General features: G+C 42.0%; 1 protein-coding gene across 2 annotated transcripts; it reads left to right on the forward strand.

Moving 5' to 3' along the window:
- The first annotated feature begins 6001 nt into the window (after positions 1 to 6001).
- On the forward strand, positions 6002 to 17156 carry LOC143277548 (leucine-rich repeat-containing protein 58-like). Of its 2 annotated transcripts, XR_013053757.1 has the most exons (5): positions 6002 to 6614; positions 8918 to 9173; positions 12317 to 12365; positions 15108 to 15255; positions 16921 to 17058. XR_013053757.1 is itself a non-coding variant. In XM_076582430.1 (4 exons), exons 1-4 carry the CDS (start codon positions 6142 to 6144, stop codon positions 17109 to 17111), a joined length of 1068 nt encoding a protein of 355 aa, XP_076438545.1. In that variant the 5' UTR covers positions 6004 to 6141; the 3' UTR covers positions 17112 to 17156. The 2 variants fall into 2 exon arrangements, 1 of the variants encoding a protein (XP_076438545.1); XM_076582430.1 differs by lacking the exon at positions 12317 to 12365 and having other exon boundaries at positions 6004 to 6614; positions 16921 to 17156.
- Positions 17157 to 17775: the final 619 nt, after the last annotated feature.

Here is a 17775-nt window from a genome sequence, read left to right on the forward strand (position 1 = left end):
GGGCCACGAGCGCATGTGGGAACATCAGAAATAAAATCTACCCAAATGGGTATACCTGTTTCAATCGCAAACCCTTGTGTCGTCAGTCGTGCACTTTCGTTTTCAGCCTCGCGCGAAGGACACCTCACTTCATTCCGTTTAGAAGTGCACAACTCAACACCCCCAAAGCAGCACTAATGTGGACAAGTTCATTTTAAAATCCTCTTCTATAGTCGACAAACTTATATATATATAGATATATAGATATATATATGTATAGATAGATATAGATATATATATATATATATATAATTAACATTTTTACCCGTTTTGGAGATTTTCACATATGTTTTGTACTGCCGACGGGTGAAAATGTTAATTATAATATAAGAATGTCGAACCAGAGATGGTGGACACGTTCGTCAGAAACAGGTATACCCATTTGGGTAGATTTTATTTCTGACTTCAACATCGAAGAGTGGACGGGTAAAAATGTTAATATCGCCGGAACATCTTAGTCCTGAGGTGTGTGTTGGTATTTTTGTGTGTGTTTGTTTATTGCTTTTGTTTTCAGGACTCATTATGGGGTTGTGTTCACAAGTCCCCATACATCGAATATTATTTTTGTTATTTAGGAAAACATACAGCTATTATCAGCCCCTCGCTAATCAAGAATCATCTGAATACGGTTTTAATTTTATGTGTTGATTTTATTGTTTGTGGAACAACTTCACAGAATTGCATGGTTTTGTCTTTGGAAAATTTCCACTGATTGCTCGCTCATTTGCTGTGAGTTCCTTCAAACTGAAAGTAATTCCTTTTTTTTGTGCTTTCTGTAATACAGTATGTTTTGGTGATAAATCTGTAATTTTGTGTAATCATGATTGACTTGCCATGGTCATGTGGTCATGGCAGATGTTTTGCTTCATTGACATTATTTCACCATGATCATGTGGACATGGTAGATGTTGTTCTTGTTGACTCACTTGTGTAAACAAAGTGAGTCTATGTTTTAACCCGGTGTTCGGTTGTCTGTGTGTGTGTGTGTGTGTGTGTGTGTGTGTGTGTGTGTGTGTGTGTGTGTGTGTGTGTGTGTGTCCGTGTGTCTGTGTGTCCGTGGCAAACTTTCATTGACATTTTCTCTGCAAATACTTTGTCAGTTGACACCAAATTTGGCATAAAAATAGGAAAAATTCAGTTCTTTCCAGTCATCTTGTTTAAAACAATATTGCACCTCTGGGATGGGCACAAAAAAATAATAAAAAGAAGCCTAATTATATGCAAACTGCATTTACTGTTATACTTATATTTTTTGTATTCTCTAAACTTGGCACTTTGACCTCTTATTCTGACACAACAACAAGAGGAGTCATTGTTATCATTTTTTGTTCAAACAGGAACTTCTTTTGCTAAGCATGGAATTTTTATTTATTTTGCAAACGTGTTGGTGCAGATAGTAAAGAAGGGAAATTACTCTGTAATTAAAGCTAGGGGACTTAATTTATCACAAGTGAGTCTCGAAGGCCTTGCCTCTCTTGTTTCTCTATTGTTTTACCATGATCATGTGGACATGGTCATATTTTTTTTAATCACCATTAATTTGCCATGATCATGTGGACATGGTAGATGTTGTTCTTGTTTTTATAATGTGTTGCCATGATCATGCGGACATGGTAATAAATGCTATTGTTTAATTACACATACTTACCGTGACCTATTAGTGCAGACTCCAGCAGGGGTCTGACATTCCTGTCCTGTGCAAACTACTATCCGCCTATGCGGAGAAAACGAAAGTAGCTACGGCCGATTTTTGTTGTAGTTTGTTTAATTGCCTTTAATTTGCCATGATCATGTGGACATGGTATGCCCTTTTGTTTTCTTTCAGGGTTTTTGTTGTTGTTGTTGTTTGTTTTTTTGTTGTTGTTTTTGTGTGTGTTTTTGTTTTTGTTTTTGTTGTTGTTTTTTGTTTGTTTAAGTCTTGATATGAAAATGAATACAGAAATGAATGGAGAATTGGACGTGAGTGTGGTACGAGTCTACATGGGTGCATGACACAACAACCCTTCAACACCTCGTCCCCTTACACACACACACACATATATATATATATATATATATAGAGAGAGAGAGAGAGAGAGAGAGAGAGAGAGAGGTGTGTGTGTGTGTGTGTGTGTGTGTGTGTGTGTGTGTGTGTGTGTGTGTTCAGTTCTGGTGTGTGTGTGTGTGTGTGTGTGTGTGTGTTCAGTTCTGGTGTGTGTGTGTGTGTGTGTTTGTTCAGTTCTGGTATGTGTGTGTGTGTGTGTGTTCAGTTCTGGTGTGTGTGTGTGTGTGTGTGTGTTCAGTTCTGGTGTGTGTGTGTGTGTGTGTTTGTTCAGTTCTGGTGTGTGTGTGCCACGGTGTGTGTGTGTGTGTGTGTGTGTGTGTTCATTTCTGGTCAGTTTGTGTGTGTGTGTGTGTGTGTGTGTGTGTGTGTGTGTGTGTGTGTGTGTTCATTTCTGGTCAGTTTGTGTGTGTGTGTGTGTGTGTGTGTGTGTGTGTTCACTATTCATGTCAACGCTGACAATGCGCCGTCAGTTCGGCGTGTGTGTGTATGTGTATGTGTGTGTATCACTGCACATGATGTCCGCTGTATCTTTCTGTCAGTGTCACTGTCAGTGCGAGCGCGCGTGCACACCAAGCGTGTGCTACTGAGTGCGTGCGTGTTTCAAGGCTGGCATATCAGGATACGTCTACGTGGCCAGTGCTCGTGCACGTGTTCGTCAGTGAAAAAACAACAAGGACACTGACCGCTCAACTCAGCTCAGCTCGGCTTTCAAATTGTCTGCTCTCCCTCAGTACAGCCTCTGTCTCTGAAATTGTAGCTGACTGTTTATTACACTTGAACTTTGTACCCGACCTTTCAGTCGGGCTGGGTCAACCCGTACACGAGGTCACTCAGTGACACAGCGGAAAATTCCTCCCTCCTACGTGACGGTGTTGTGTCCCTTTGGTTCCTGCCCTAGTTTTGTTTTGTTCGGGTTTTTTTTTTTTTTTTTTTTTTTTTAAACCTATTGTGTTCTCATCCTCTCTCCAGATCTCAGTCTCTGATTCTGATCTCTGTCTGTCTGATTGTGTGTGTGTGTCTGTTTGTTTGTCTGTGTGTCTGCCTGTCTGACTGAGTACGTCTCTCTTATATGTCTGTGTCTGTCAGTGTTTGAGTCACGGTGTGTCTGCGTCTGTGTGGCAGTCTGTCTCAATGTTTGTTTGCGTGTCTCTCTGTGTTAATCTGTCTGTCTGTGTTTCTGTCTGTCTTACTCCCGCTATCTGTCTGTCTGTATTCGTCTCTGTGTTTCTCCGTGCCGTGTCTGGCCGTTTGTCTGTCTGAGTGTCTGTATGTGTTTCTGTCTGTTTGTCCGATTGAGTCTGTCTGTCTATATATCAGCAGTATCTTTCTGTGTGTGTGTGTGTCTGTGTCTCACTCAGTGTCTGTGTCTCTGTATCACTGATGAAATGACTGGTCTGTCTGCCGTCACGGGCCTCCAATTAACGTGCTCTCTCTCTCTCTCTCTCTCTCTCTCTCTCAGTGTCACACACACACAGACACACACACACGCACACACACTGTCTCTCTCCCTCTCTCTCTCTCTCTCTGTGACAGTGGCCTCTTTCTCTCTCTCTCGCTCGCTCCCTCTCCGCAACCCTCCTCTTCCTCCCCCTACACCCCGGCCCTCTCAGCTCTCTCCGTCTCTCCAACCCTCTGACCCCACCCCTCTCTCTCTCTCTCTCTCTCAACGCTGGGCAGCCGGCATTAGGGAGGAAAAAAAAAAAAAAAAAAAAAAAGCCTCGAGTCCACGAACAGCCGGTTACAGCAAACCAATAGGCCTAGTTTGCATCAGTTTGACATGGTACAGTATATGACACCAAAAGCCGGTTACAGAGTCAGTCATGGAACTCCACTAATAACTGGAATTAATCCAAATCCTGCTGTTCTAGGCCGACAGTCGGTCGCGACCGGGTCAGTTTTGCGGTACGTGACAACCAGCACGGAGTCACCCCGCGATACTAACCGTGGCTCAGTAATCCACTATGCTTCCTCACTGTAGTCCTCAGTCGATTGTGTTGTCAGTCAGTGGCAACCGCTCTGAGTCGAACTGAACTTTAAGTCAGTCGGCGCCGGCCGCCATCGCCGAGATTCAAACAGTCGATGCGGCCAGGTGGGGAAAAAAAAAAAAAAAAAAAAAAAAAACAGAGAAAGAAAGAAAAGAAAAAAAAAGACCGTTCTGGGCCAAGCCCATTCTGGTCGCTATCATCAAGCTGCTAAATAATTAATCAATAAACTGTTGTTTGACTGTGTGTCGCGACACTGCCGGCCATCGGGCTGACTGACGACAGCAAGGCGATACGTCACGGACGGTGACGTACGAGTGGGCCGGCGCGGTGCCATTGAATCAGTGCCCACCGTGACTGAGACCGAATGGCCGGAGACTGATACGCTCAGAAGACTGGCCCCGACACTGATTCGGCCGAGACTGGGGGAGAACTCCAAGTACTAACTTGAAGAAGACGCGGTATTTCCACAATCAGTAACTAAATGGATATATAGATAAACAAGTAAATAAATAAATGAATAAATATGAGGGGAAAAGTATTATCTATCTATGCGCAAACAAACGTGTTTTGTACAGAAACAGGATATTTCCACCAGGTTACACACACTGACACACACACGACGGCGCGCGCGCGCACGCACCACACACACCGACCCACATGCACGCTGGCACTGCACAAAGAGAGACACTCGGAGACTGAGACCGGAGAAAGAGACTGAGAGAGACCGGAGAAAGAGACGAGAGACAGACAGCCAGACAGACAGACAGAGACATGAGACAAACCGCCTGACAGCCCGCGGACTTCATCCAAAACAAACATTGACTTACAGATATGACTGAGAGAGACACGATAAAATAGAGAGAAATCACTGACACAGGAAATGCCGGGGCAGTGAAACTGAATCTTTTTTTTTTTCCCCGGCGATTGATCCTGAAAATGATGATTTTATTTCATTTTTTACAATAAATTTCTGCCGCGGATCACTTCCAGGCTTAAGATCGTGGGAAAAAAAGAACAAAAACAATTATAACACGATAAATCATCACAGGCTGACAACAACAAACTGAAGATATCCTGATTGGTCATGGCCGGCACTTTACAATAAAGGGGGTGATCCACTAGAAGTATCGCCCGCCGGCGGACTGTCGGCCGACGACACTGACTCGGGAAGTCACATCACCGGTGCATGTGAAACCAATTCGTCTATTTCAGAATCAGTTGCCTTTTTATGATTTGCCCATAACTACTACTGGTATAGTATTGATGATCGCGATTCGCCTATTTTCAGTTCGTATAATATGTAGGCCTACTCGGTCGGAAAGACATTACCGACATCAAAGTCCTGTTCTTGCAACCTAAGTTCAGGAACATACCTGGTGCATGTACTATGATGAAATGATACTAGCATTAGTTGCAACCCATTTTCAGTTGAATTTCGACTCTTATTTTGTATGTTATTTTACTCTGTTTTGATGCGGATTCAGTCACTAAACTAACATGCCACCATCTTGCTTTTTCCGTTTTCGGTCCCACAAACCATGAAAAGGTACACTGAATACACTGAATAATTTAGGATGCTAAAATAAAGACATCAGTTGTTCCGTGCTGTGTGAACGTGGTTTGCTGATTACATGTAATATACCCCTGTCATGTGTTAAGTGTGAGTCATGTTGTGCTGTTGTACGATCCGAATCATGCCGAGCAAGGGATCGCCACCTTTGCGAAACATGCCAAAGCGATGTGACATCATTGATTGACCTCGTTTTGGGTCAGGCCTTGCACATACGTCACACGACTGCGTCACAGAAGTGTGCAGTGCCCTTGCTCTTCAGAGCCAAGGCCGTCTGGTAAAGTACGCAAGTGGTGACTGGTTCTTTGTGACCAATCAGAATAAAGGTTTCGTAACAGTTGCTCCTTGTGTTCTGATCTCGAAGCGAGACACGACCACTTGCTTCTGTGACTTGGTCGTTGCAGTATGTTGTGTTCAGATTGGAATTTAAGCCGGTAGATATTGTTGATTATCTTCCGATCAGGCAGATTTTGTTCTTTTACATGCCTTGATTTTATTTCAAAATGGCGGAGTATTTGTCAGCTTGTTCGTCATCCGACAGCGAATTTCATAACGAAAACACGGAGGATCTGTCTTATAACCATCTTGAAACAATTCCAGACTATGCCATAAGTCGAGCAAACGAATTGGTATCACTCCAACTGAACAACAACGAAATTCAGGTTTTGCCTTTAACTATTTGTCATTTCACCAGACTGGTGAATTTGGATATTTCAAACAACAACGCGAAAACACTATGCGACGAACTGTGTCAGTTACGTCACTTGAGGACGTTTGTAGCGAAAAACAACATGTTGAATTCGAGCGCTTTGCCAAAAGACTTTGGTTTGTTACAAAGTTTAGAAGTGGTCAACTTCAGTGGAAATCAATTTACAGACCTTGCGCCGCAACTAACAGAACTCCCAAGACTGAAGTGTCTGTACCTCGGAGGCAACAGATTGGTGGAATTGTCTAGCAGAGTGAAGAACATGCAACAGTAAGTGCAGAAAATATAATCTAAGTTACTAATAAAAACTAAATATTATATATTATTGTTTTCTCTCTCTCTCTCTCTCTCTCTTTCTCTCAGTGAGAAAAAATAGACATGGACTGGTTGTAAATTTCCTTCATAAGAGAGACAGACAGAAAGAGAACACTGACTTACAGTTCAAACAAATAAAAAAGAAAAAGAAAAAAAAAGGTCATCCACAGCCAAATAGAATGAGGTCATTGTCTGCTGGATCTTTGTGTGTATCATGTGCGATTTATGTGTGTGGCCGTTGTGACTGTCCTCATAAGTTTTATAGTCATGATGATGAATTCTTTCTCTCACTCTTTCTGTGCCCTTTGTAGTGTGTGTGTGTGTGTGTGTGTGTGTTATGTCTTCCTTTTAGTTTAATGAGGGCAGAATGTTTGTGCATTCATATCTGTGAGACTGCATATTTGCTGCATATATCTGTGGTGCTTGCATGTGTGTGTGTGTGTGTGTGTACATATATATCTATATATGTCATTATTATGTGTGTATGTGTATTTGTGTGTGTGAATGTGTGTGTATCTGTGTGTTTATATAATTTACATTTATTAATCATGGGCTTATTTATGTTTATTATTATTATTGTCATTGTTTGTTGTTGTTTTTTTTATTCTTTTTATCTTTTTCTTTTCTTTTTTTTCTTTTTTTTCAATTTATTTCTTCATCTATTTGCTTACTGATTTTAGTATTTTTACTCTTTCTTTTTGCTACATTTGTTTATTTTAATTCATTTCCACATTACTTTGTATTTGTTTTGAAGTGTAGATCAAAACAAATTTGTGTTTTGCCTGGTTTTGTTGATGTAAGAATGATAAACCACTGAACCAGGCACATATAAATTAAAGGTAGGGTGTATAACAATATGTTGACCAGGGAGATTGGAAAAATCTCCACCTTTAACCCACGAAGTGGGACAGGGATTGAACTCAGGAAACTTGTGTGAAAGCTGAAACAGAAGCATGGATTATACTATGAACACTATGTGACTATAACAGCAATCAAGTACTGTTAAAAACACACAGCTTCCAGCTATTGATGCCCAGTGCTTCCCGTCAGCTTGCATTTATAAACGGTGTGTGCATACCAGTGAACAACAGCTGCAGAGAAATAAACCCAGAAACTTGTTAAAAAAGCCAGAGTACACATCTGTTTTATTTTCACAATTACAACAACTGCAAAGTAACAAACACAGAAACGTAATTTAAAAAGGAAGCAACAGATCTGTATACATACACATGTATATTAGTTTACAACAATTGAACAACAGCTGAACTGACAAAAAGTATAAATAAAAACAGCATAAATAAAGTCATTGAAGATTGGACAATACCCTAGTTTAGTATTGAACATGCCACTTACATTTAAGTTAACAGAATACAAACGAATGAGATGAAGCAAAAAGAGAATTGACGATGAACCAATACTGAATAGTAAACAAAAATTATTTTGGTGCCTCCACAGCCTCTTTCTCTCTCTCTGTGTCTCTGTCACATGTGTACACACACACACACACACACATGGTTCACACATGTGCAAACACACAAAATTATGCTCACACACACATGCAAACACACATGCACATGCTTATCTGTTCCTTGACCACCCTTCCCTCCCCCACCCCTCCCAGCTTCCTTGTCCCAATCCCTCACACCCACGTTTTTCTGCTTTCATTCCCCCCCCCCCCCCCCAGTCCTTTTTCACATAAAGCAGAAAGACAGGAAATTGAGGACTTCATAATTTCAACAGCCTGGAAAGGTTGCTGCCACCAGTACAACCAGCCACTGCCATCCTCTGTCTGTCTGTCTCTGTCTCACCCTCTCTCGCTCTCTCACTCTCTCTGTCTCACCCTCTTTCTCTTTCTCTCTCCCTCTCTCTCTCTGTCTCTGTCACTCTCTGTTTTGATGGTGGCACTTCATGCCGGGCAACAGCTGCGGCTGGTGATAATTTTAAACCTGTTTTTGTTACTTCAATATACATACATTATTAGCTAAAGTCATGCACTCCCTTTCCCCCACATTCTGTCTTTCTCAGTTTCTGTCAATCAGTTGCATTGTGTGTGTGTGTGTGTTGTGCACTGCAGGCATCGATTATTCCTTCTCTTGTTTTTGCCTCTGTGCGCGCGCGTGTGGGTGGTGCAGTGAACAGACAATCTAAGTTGTGTTGAAATTTGTATCCGCCTTACATGAAAATCAAGTTCAGTCGTTAATTGACTCATTCTTATCTTGATTCCGATTCCAATTCCGATTCCTCTTTTGCACTTGCAGGCTGGAGGTGCTGTACCTGGGCGGCAACCGGCTGACGGAGATTCCGACAGAGGTTGGGAGCCTGCAGAGGCTGGTGGGGCTGAACCTGTCGGACAACTGCCTGCAGAGCCTGCCGGCCAGCCTGGTCAACCTGCGGCGCCTGCAGTCGCTGAACCTGCACAACAACTGCCTGCAGACACTGCCCCCGCAGATCATAGCCCTCAACCTGGTGGAGCTGAGCCTACGGAAGAACCCCCTCGTCCACCGCTTTGTGCAGGTGAGTGTTTTGTTTTGTTTTGTTCTGTTCTGTTTGTTCTGTTGTTGTCACTCCCCGGTCTACCACTTTGTGCAGGTGACTTATTCATTTTTGACTCACTTGTGTGAACAAAGTGAGTCTATGTTTTAACCCGGTGTTTGTCTGTGTGTCCGTGGTAAACTTTAACATTGACATTTTTTCTGCAAATACTTTGTCAGTTGACACCAAATTAGGCATAAAAATAGGAAAAATTCAGTTCTTTCCAGTCATCTTGTTTAAAACAATATTGCACCTGTGGGATGGGCACAAAAAAATAAAAAATGAAGCCTAATTATATGCAAACTGCATTTACTGTTATATTTTTTGTATTCTCTAAACTTGGCACTTTGATCTGATATTCTGACCCAACAACAAGAGCAGTCATTATTATCATTTTTTGTTCAAACAGGAACTTCTTTTGCTAAGCCTGGAAGTTTTATTTATTTTGCAAACGTTTTTGGTGCAGATAGTAAAAAAAGGGAAATTACTCTGTAATTAATGCTAGGGGAATTAATTTGCTTTAAAACTGATCTTTCTCATCTTAAACAATACATTTTGAAATTATACTCAATACATAAAAAGCTTGTGTGTATCACACGTGAGTCTTGAAGGCCTTGCCTCTCTTGTGTGTGTTTGTTCTGTTGCTGTAACTTCTTGTCCATGGCTTCATTGCAGGTGACTGTTTTGTGTGTGTGTGTGTGTGTGTGTGTGTGTGTTCTGTTGTTGAAACTCCTTCGTCCACGGCTTTGTACAGGTGACTGTTTGTTTGTCTGTTTGTTCTGTTGTTTTAACTCCTTCACCCTCCGCTCAGTGCCGATGACTGTTCATTTGTTTGTTTGTTTATTGAACTCCTTTGGTCACCGCTTTGTGCTGGTGACTCTTTGTTCGTTTCTTCTGTTGTTTAATCGTGATTGTTCATTTGTTCTGTTGTTTATCTCCTTTGTCCACCTCTTTGTGCTGGTGATTGTTCGTTCATTCATTCTGTTGTTTATCTCCTTTGTCCACCTCTTTGTGCTGGTGATTGTTTGTTCATTCATTCTGTTGTTTATCTCCTTTGTCCACCTCTTTGTGCTGGTGATTGAACTCCTTTGGTTACCGCTTTGTGCTGGTGACTCTTTGTTCGTTTCTTCTGTTGTTTAATGCCTTCACCCACCGCTTTTTACATGTGAGTGTCTGTTCTGTTGTTTGATTCATTTGCCCACTGCTGTGTGCAGGCGATTTTTCCTTCGTTCATTTTGTTGTTTACCTCCTTTGTCCACTGCTTTGTGCAGGTGATTGTTCATTGTGTTGTTTATCTCCTTTGTCCACCGCTTTGTGCTGGTGATTGTTCGTTCGTTTGTTTGTTCTGTTGTTTATCTCCTTTGTCCACCGCTTTGTGCTGGTGATTGTTCGTTCGTTTGTTCTGTTGTTTATCTCCTTTGTCCACGGCTTTGTGCTGGTGATTGTTCGTTTGTTTGTTCTGTTGTTTATCTCCTTTGTCCACCGCTTTGTGCTGGTGATTGTTCGTTTGTTCTGTTGTTTATCTTCTTTGTCCATTGTTTGTTCTGTTGTTTGTCTCCTTTGTTCGTTTGTTCTGTTGTTTATCTCCTTTGTTCCTTTGTTCTGTTGTTTATCTCCTTTGTTCATTTGTTCTGTTGTTTATCTCCTTTGTCCACCGCTTTGTGCTGGTGATTGTTCGTTTGTTCTGTTGTTTATCTTCTTTGTCCAGTTGTTCTGTTGTTTATCTCCTTTGTTCGTTTGTTCTGTTGTTTATCTCCTTTGTCCACTGCTTTGTGCTGGTGATTGTTCGTTTGTTCTGTTGTTTATCTCCTTTGTACACCTCTTTCTGCTGGTGATTGTTCGTTTGTTCTGTTGTTTACCTCCTTTGTCCATGGCTTTGTGCTGGTGATTGTTCGTTTGTTCTGTTGTTTATCTCCTTTGTCCACCTCTTTCTGCTGGTGATTGTTCGTTTGTTCTGTTGTTTATCTCCTTTGTACACCTCTTTCTGCTGGTGATTGTTCGTTTGTTCTGTTGTTTATCTCCTTTGTCCACCGCTTTGTGCTGGTGATTGTTCATTCATTCTGTTGTTTATCTCCTTTGTCCACTGCTTTGTGCAAGTGACTGTTCATTCTGTTGTTTATCTCCTTTGTCCACCGCTTTGTGCTGGTGATTGTTCGTTCGTTTGTTCTGTTGTTTATCTCCTTTGTCCACCGCTTTGTGCTGGTGATTGTTCGTTCGTGTGTTCTGTTGTTTATCTCCTTTGTCCACCTCTTTGTGCTGGTGATTGTTCGTTCGTTCTGTTGTTTACCTCCTTTGTCCACCACTTTGTGCTGGTGATTGTTCGTTTGTTCTGTTGTTTATCTTCTTTGTCCATTGTTCTGTTGTTTATCTCCTTTGTCCACCTCTTTGTGCTGGTGATTGTTCGTTTGTTCTGTTGTTTATCTCCTTTGTTCACCTTTGTGCTGGTGATTGTTCGTTCGTTCTGTTGTTTATCTCCTTTGTCCACCACTTTGTGCTGGTGATTGTTCGTTCGTTCTGTTGTTTATCTCCTTTGTCCACGGCTTTGTACTGGTGATTGTTCATTTGTTCTGTTGTTTATCTCCTTTGTACACCTCTTTGTGCTGGTGATTGTTCGTTTGTTTGTTTTGTTGTTTATCTCCTTTGTCCACCACTTTGTGCTGGTGACTGTTCGTTCATTCATTCTGTTGTTTATCTCCTTTGTCCACCGCTTTGTGCTGGTCATTTTTCGTTTGTTTGTTTGTTCTGTTGTTTAACTTTTTTTTGTCCACTGCTTTGTGCAGGTGACTGTTCATTTTTTTCTGTTTTTAAAACTCCTTTGCCCACTGCTTCCTGCAGATGACTTTGTTAGTTGTGTTGTTTAATTCCTTCGCCCACCATTTCATGCTGGTGAATGTTCGTTTGTTCTGTTATACAGTTTAACTCTATAGTCCTTTGCCCACTGCTTCCTGCAGATGACTTTGTTAGTTGTGTTGTTTAATTCCTTCGCCCACCATTTCATGCTGGTGAATGTTCGTTTGTTCTGTTATACAGTTTAACTCTATAGTCCTTTTGCCCACTGCTTCATGCAAGTGACTGTTCGTTTGTTCATTCTGTTGTTTAACTCGTTCACCCACTGTTTTGTGCAGGTGACTGTTCGTTTTTGCTCTCAACTCCTTTGCACACTGCATCGTGCAGGTGACTGTTTGTTGTTTGTTCTGGTCTTTAACTTCTTTGTTCACCACTTCGTGAAGGTGACTGTTTCGTTTGTTTTTGTTTTCATAAAACTCTTTCGCCACCAAGTTTCTGTGTGAAAAATACTCCCCATTGCCAGATATTTTGACCAGATGTTCTCAGTTACAACTTACACAATTCGGTTCATGTCGAAACAATGAAGCGGACTCGTTCACTTCAAAGTCAGTGAAGGGGGGGGGGAAGGTAGTTGGTGTTCTGTTACACAGGAAAGTTGGCTGCAGCTGTCAAGGTTTGTTACAATATGAAACCCCCGAAAACGGAGTATGGCTGCCTACATGGCGGGGTAAAAACGGTCATGCACGTAAAAGCCCACTCGTGTGCATACGAGTGAACGTGGGAGTTGCAGCCCACGAAAGCAGAAGAAGAAGAAGAAGAACATGAGCCTTGATGTCGACCAAAGCTGATATATAGTGGTGAACTGTGTATTCAAATGAAGTTGTCTATGGCGGCAAAAGAGTTAATGTCTATCTCTATGGGTGTAATTACATTACCACAAAGGCAAGTCACTTTCGTAAATTTTGTTTTTAAATAGCATGCAGTCACAGTCTGTATTTTATGTATATATTTATGTTGGGGGGTTTGGGGTTTTTTTTTTTTAGCCTGGTGAGCTTTCAGTAACTGTTCACATCCATCTGTGTTTGGTAGTAGGGGTGGTGGTGTGGTGGTAGCAATTTTTGTTTGTTTGTTTATTATTTTAGAGGTAAGTTTTTTATCTTGATAATTATATGTGAGTGACATGTTGTTGATTGTTCGTAGGTGAATGTGAGGGACAGGTGGTGGATTGTTCGTTGGTTAATGTGAGTGACCGACACGGAGAGAGTCAGAAAGAGTGTATGCACTGCCTCCTCCACTAGGCCTCTTGAGTGGTGGGTTGGGTGCTAGTGCTAGTCCTTTAGATGAGATGATGAACTGAGGTCCTGTGTGCAGCATGTACTTACTAACCTTAATGAGTGTAAATAAAATTTTAAAGAACCTATAGCGACAAGAAAGATGTCCCTATTCCATAGAAAAATCAACTTTGAAAGTAAACCACCTACGCTTGCAAAACCCCCAAAAGAAAAAGAGTACCGGTAGCTCCTAATTATGCGATACACTCTCCCTGGGAAGAGCAGCCTGAATTTCACACAGAGAAAATTTCTGTGGCTGAAGCGATAGCACTGATAACAGTGCAATGCAAGTACTGTTACAATACAATTAGAACACAGTACGGTGTATTGAATATAATCATATCCACACCATTGGAGATCGAACATAAAAACATGGCTTATCCTGATGCAAGAGCACTTTAAAAAAAAAATCAATTTTACAGAAAAATTATAACAATGATAATGACGGGCGCAATAGCCGAGTGGTTAAAGCATTGGACTTTCAATCTGAGGGTCCCGGGTTCGAATCACGGTGACGGCGCCTGGTGGGTAAAGGGTGGAGATTTTTACGATCTCCCAGGTCAACATATGTGCAGACCTGAACCCCCTTTGTGTGTAAATGCATGCAGAAGATCAAATGCGCACGTTAAAGATCCTGTAATCCATGTCAGCATTCGGTGGGTTATGGAACAAGAACATACCCAGCATGCACACCCCCGAAAGCGAGAGTATGGCTGCCTACATGGCGGGGTAAAAAAACGGTCATGGACATAAAAGCCCACTCGTGTACATGCGAGTGAACGTGGGAGTTGCAGCCCACGAACGCAGAAGAAGAAGAAGTAGAAGAAGATAATGATAATAGCAAACAAAAAACACTCTTTGGAGGATACGCTCATTGTCTCTGATGATCAGTGCTGTGACATGAAAAGCAGTGATAACATGTCCGCCTAGGAAGTGAGAGAATCTGAGCGCACTGGTTCAGACACCACTCTCTCACCAGTATTTTCTCCCCATCCACTAGACCTTCAGTGGGGGTGTGAACGCTAGTCATTCAGATGAAGTCGTCAAACCAAGGTCCCCCGTGTGTAGCATGCACTTAGCCCGTGTAAAAGAACCCACAGTATCAAAAGGGTTGTCCCTGGCCAAATTCTGCAGAAAGATGTTTTGATAGAAAAACAAATACTTGTACAGTGTAGGCTGGGGGGGGGGGGGGGTAGAGACGGTGCACTGTAGCGATGCACTCTTCCTGAGGGGAGCAGCCTGAACTTCATTCAGAGAAATGTAATATGACAAAATGTAATAGAATACAATGTAATACAATACAAAACAATACAATGCAATACATTAACAATGTGATACAGTACAATGGCATACAATACAATACAGTACAATACAATGTGTTCCTGGCAGGATCTGGTACAATGCAGTACAATACAATGCAGTACAATTCAGCACAGTACAATGTGTTCCAGGCAGGATCTGGTAATACAATGCAATACATTACAATACAGTGCAGTACAATACAGTACAATGCAATACAGTACAATACAGTGTGTTCCTGGCAGGATCTGGTAATACAGTGCAGTACATTACAATACAGTGTAGTACATTACAATACAATACGATGCAATACAATACAATACAATACAATACAGTGTGTTCCTGGCAGGATTTGGTAATACAGTGCAGTACAATACAATACAATGTATTCCTGGCAGGATTTGGTAATACAATTCAGTACATTACAATACAATAGAGAACAATGCAATAACAATGCCAATTCAGTACAATACAATGCCATGCAATGTGCTCCTGGCAGGATCTGGTGTACAACCCCCCTTCCTTGCTGGAGCTGTCTGGACGAGTGGTGAAGATCGAGAAGATCCGCTACACCCGTGACGACCTGCCGCTCAACCTGATCCGCTACCTCGACTCGGCCCAGCGCTGCGTCAACCCTCAGTGCAAAGGTCAGGGGATCAAGGGGTCCTGTCGGGTCCGGGTGGGAGAGAGAGGTGGGGAGGGTAGGGATGGTGGGGGAGGGTTGTTTGGTTTTTGACTCACTTGTGTAAACAAAGTGGGTCTGTGTTTTAACCCGGTGTTCGGTTGTCTGTGTGTGTGTGTGTGTGTCCGTGTGTCTGTGTGTCCGTGGTAAACTTTAACATTGACATTTTCTCTGCAAATACTTTGTCAGTTGACACCAAATTTGGCATAAAAATAGGAAAAATTCAGTTCTTTCCAGTCATCTTGTTTAAAACAATATTGCACCTCTGGGATGGGCACAAAAAAAAATTAAAAAAAAGAAGCCTAATTATATGCAAACTGCATTTACTGTTATATTTATATTTTTTGTATTCTCTAAACTTGGCACTTTGACCTCTTATTCTGACACAACAACAAGAGGAGTCATTGTTATCATTTTTTGTTCAAACAGGAACTTCTTTTGCTAAGCATGGAATTTATATTTATTTTGCAAACGTTTTGGTGCAGATAGTAAAAAAGGGAAATTACTCTGTAATTAATGCTAGGGGACTTAATTTTATCACAAGTGAGTCTTGAAGGCCTTGCCTCTCTTGTTTTATTTGTTTGTTTTTTGTGCTCCTGCTGACGGGCAGAATAGCTGAGTGGTTAAAGCGTTGGACTTTCAGTCGAAGGGTCCCGCATTCCAGTCTCGGCAGTGCCTCTGTGGCGTTTGTAAAACACCCTTTGTTTGTTTCGTGAAGTGCTGGCCATGCTTCGACTGGATAAATCTGCTAGATAAATTTGGAAATATTCGACAACGTGCGTCAACTTGGAATTCAAACGTTGAATAGACGTTCTGGAAACACGTGGTGAACATTTCAAACTTGTGTGGTTTCACTAAAAAGAAGAACAAGTAAGGTTGGTAACTCTAGTGTATAGGTCGTCAATCGGCGCCTGAGGCGTTGAGCGTGCAGGTCGCTGATCAGCCATTCAGCTAGGAAGCCACTGATCGGTGCCTGAACCGTCGAAAGGGTTAAAGGACTCTCAGTTAATTGTTTGTTCCTGAAAATCTAATGTTACAGTGCATTTCTGAAATATTGGTTTGCACTGCAAGTGACATAGTCCTAGAAAGAAAAAAAGAAAAGAAAAAAAAGAAAGTGAAATTACAAGTTGCACAGTTTCATTCTTCTTGATACTTTTTGACTCACTTGCATTAGCAAAGTTTGAGTCTATGTTATCACCCGGAGTTTGGTTGTCTCTGTGTGTGCGTGTGCTTGTGTATGTAAGATAAGATAAGAATAACTTTATTATCTCCAACTGGAGAAATTTGGTCAGGTGCATTATCACAACATAGACAAGTAAACAACATGGGGACCATAACTGTAAAAGTCAACAACAGCTTTTACGAATATTACGAAGATACAAATGTAAAAAATATCACATACATCGTTTCATACATACATCCACACACTGCAGGTAATAACTAGTATTCTTAATGTAAAAACAGAAAGAATTAAGAAACATTATTTGAATATAATTATAAACATAGCCTACTATATGTATGTCTGTATGTCCATGGTAAACTTCAACATTTGCCATTTTCTCTCTGGAAATACTGTCTTAACTGAAACTCTCTTGTTATTCTTCTTCTTCTTCTTTCTCCGCTTTCCCAGGTGTGTACTTCACGTCGCGGGTGGAGCACGTCAAGTTTGTGGACTTTTGCGGCAAGTACCGCCTGCCCCTCCTGCAGTACCTGTGCTCCCCGTCCTGCACCACCTCCAGCCCCTCCTTCTCCGTCACCGACAGCGACAGCGAGGAAGAGGACTGCGCCCGGGAGAGGATGCGCCGGGTCCTGCTGGGCTGAGGGAAGGGGAAGAGAAAGGAACGAACGAACGAAATTTGTTTGGTTGGGGTTTGTTTTTTTTTTGGGGGGGGGGGGGGGGGTTCATGGGGACTTTTGAGATCAACATGATAACAAGAATGTTTTTTGTTGTTGTTGATGTTGTTGTTTTCAAACCCAGCCCCTTTGGTACAAAATCAAGAAGAAAAACTGTAAGCAAAAAAAAAAAAAGAAGGAAAAGAGGGAGGGAGAGAGCTGGAGATTGGGAGTAGAGATGAGGCTGTGGGGGGCTTGGGGGGGGGGGGGGGGGAGCCAGGCCTCACTCTTTTCGGTAGGGTGGTGGGGGGTAAACGAAGGAAGCACTGGTTGCTGGTGACAAAGATCAAACTGCTTGCTGCTGCTGCTTCCACTGCTGCCACATGTTGTCAGCAAGTCTTGTGAACTGCTGTCACCTTCGTTCAAGGGGATGGAGGGGGGGTTGGGGGGGGTGAATGGGGGAGGGGGGCATTGCAGTGAGTGGGGGGAGGAGGGAATGATAGTACTGATAATAAGGGATAAGGGTTGTTGTCACCTTTCCACCACCATCGGCTTTATTAAAGCATTCAGGACCAGCATTGGATTTTATGGCAATTAATATCCACCTAGTCCTTTTTTTTTTCTTCTTTTTTTTTAAGATATATATGTATAT

Source organism: Babylonia areolata, chromosome 34, assembly GCF_041734735.1.
Source record: "Babylonia areolata isolate BAREFJ2019XMU chromosome 34, ASM4173473v1, whole genome shotgun sequence".
NCBI lineage: Eukaryota > Metazoa > Mollusca > Gastropoda > Neogastropoda > Buccinidae > Babylonia > Babylonia areolata.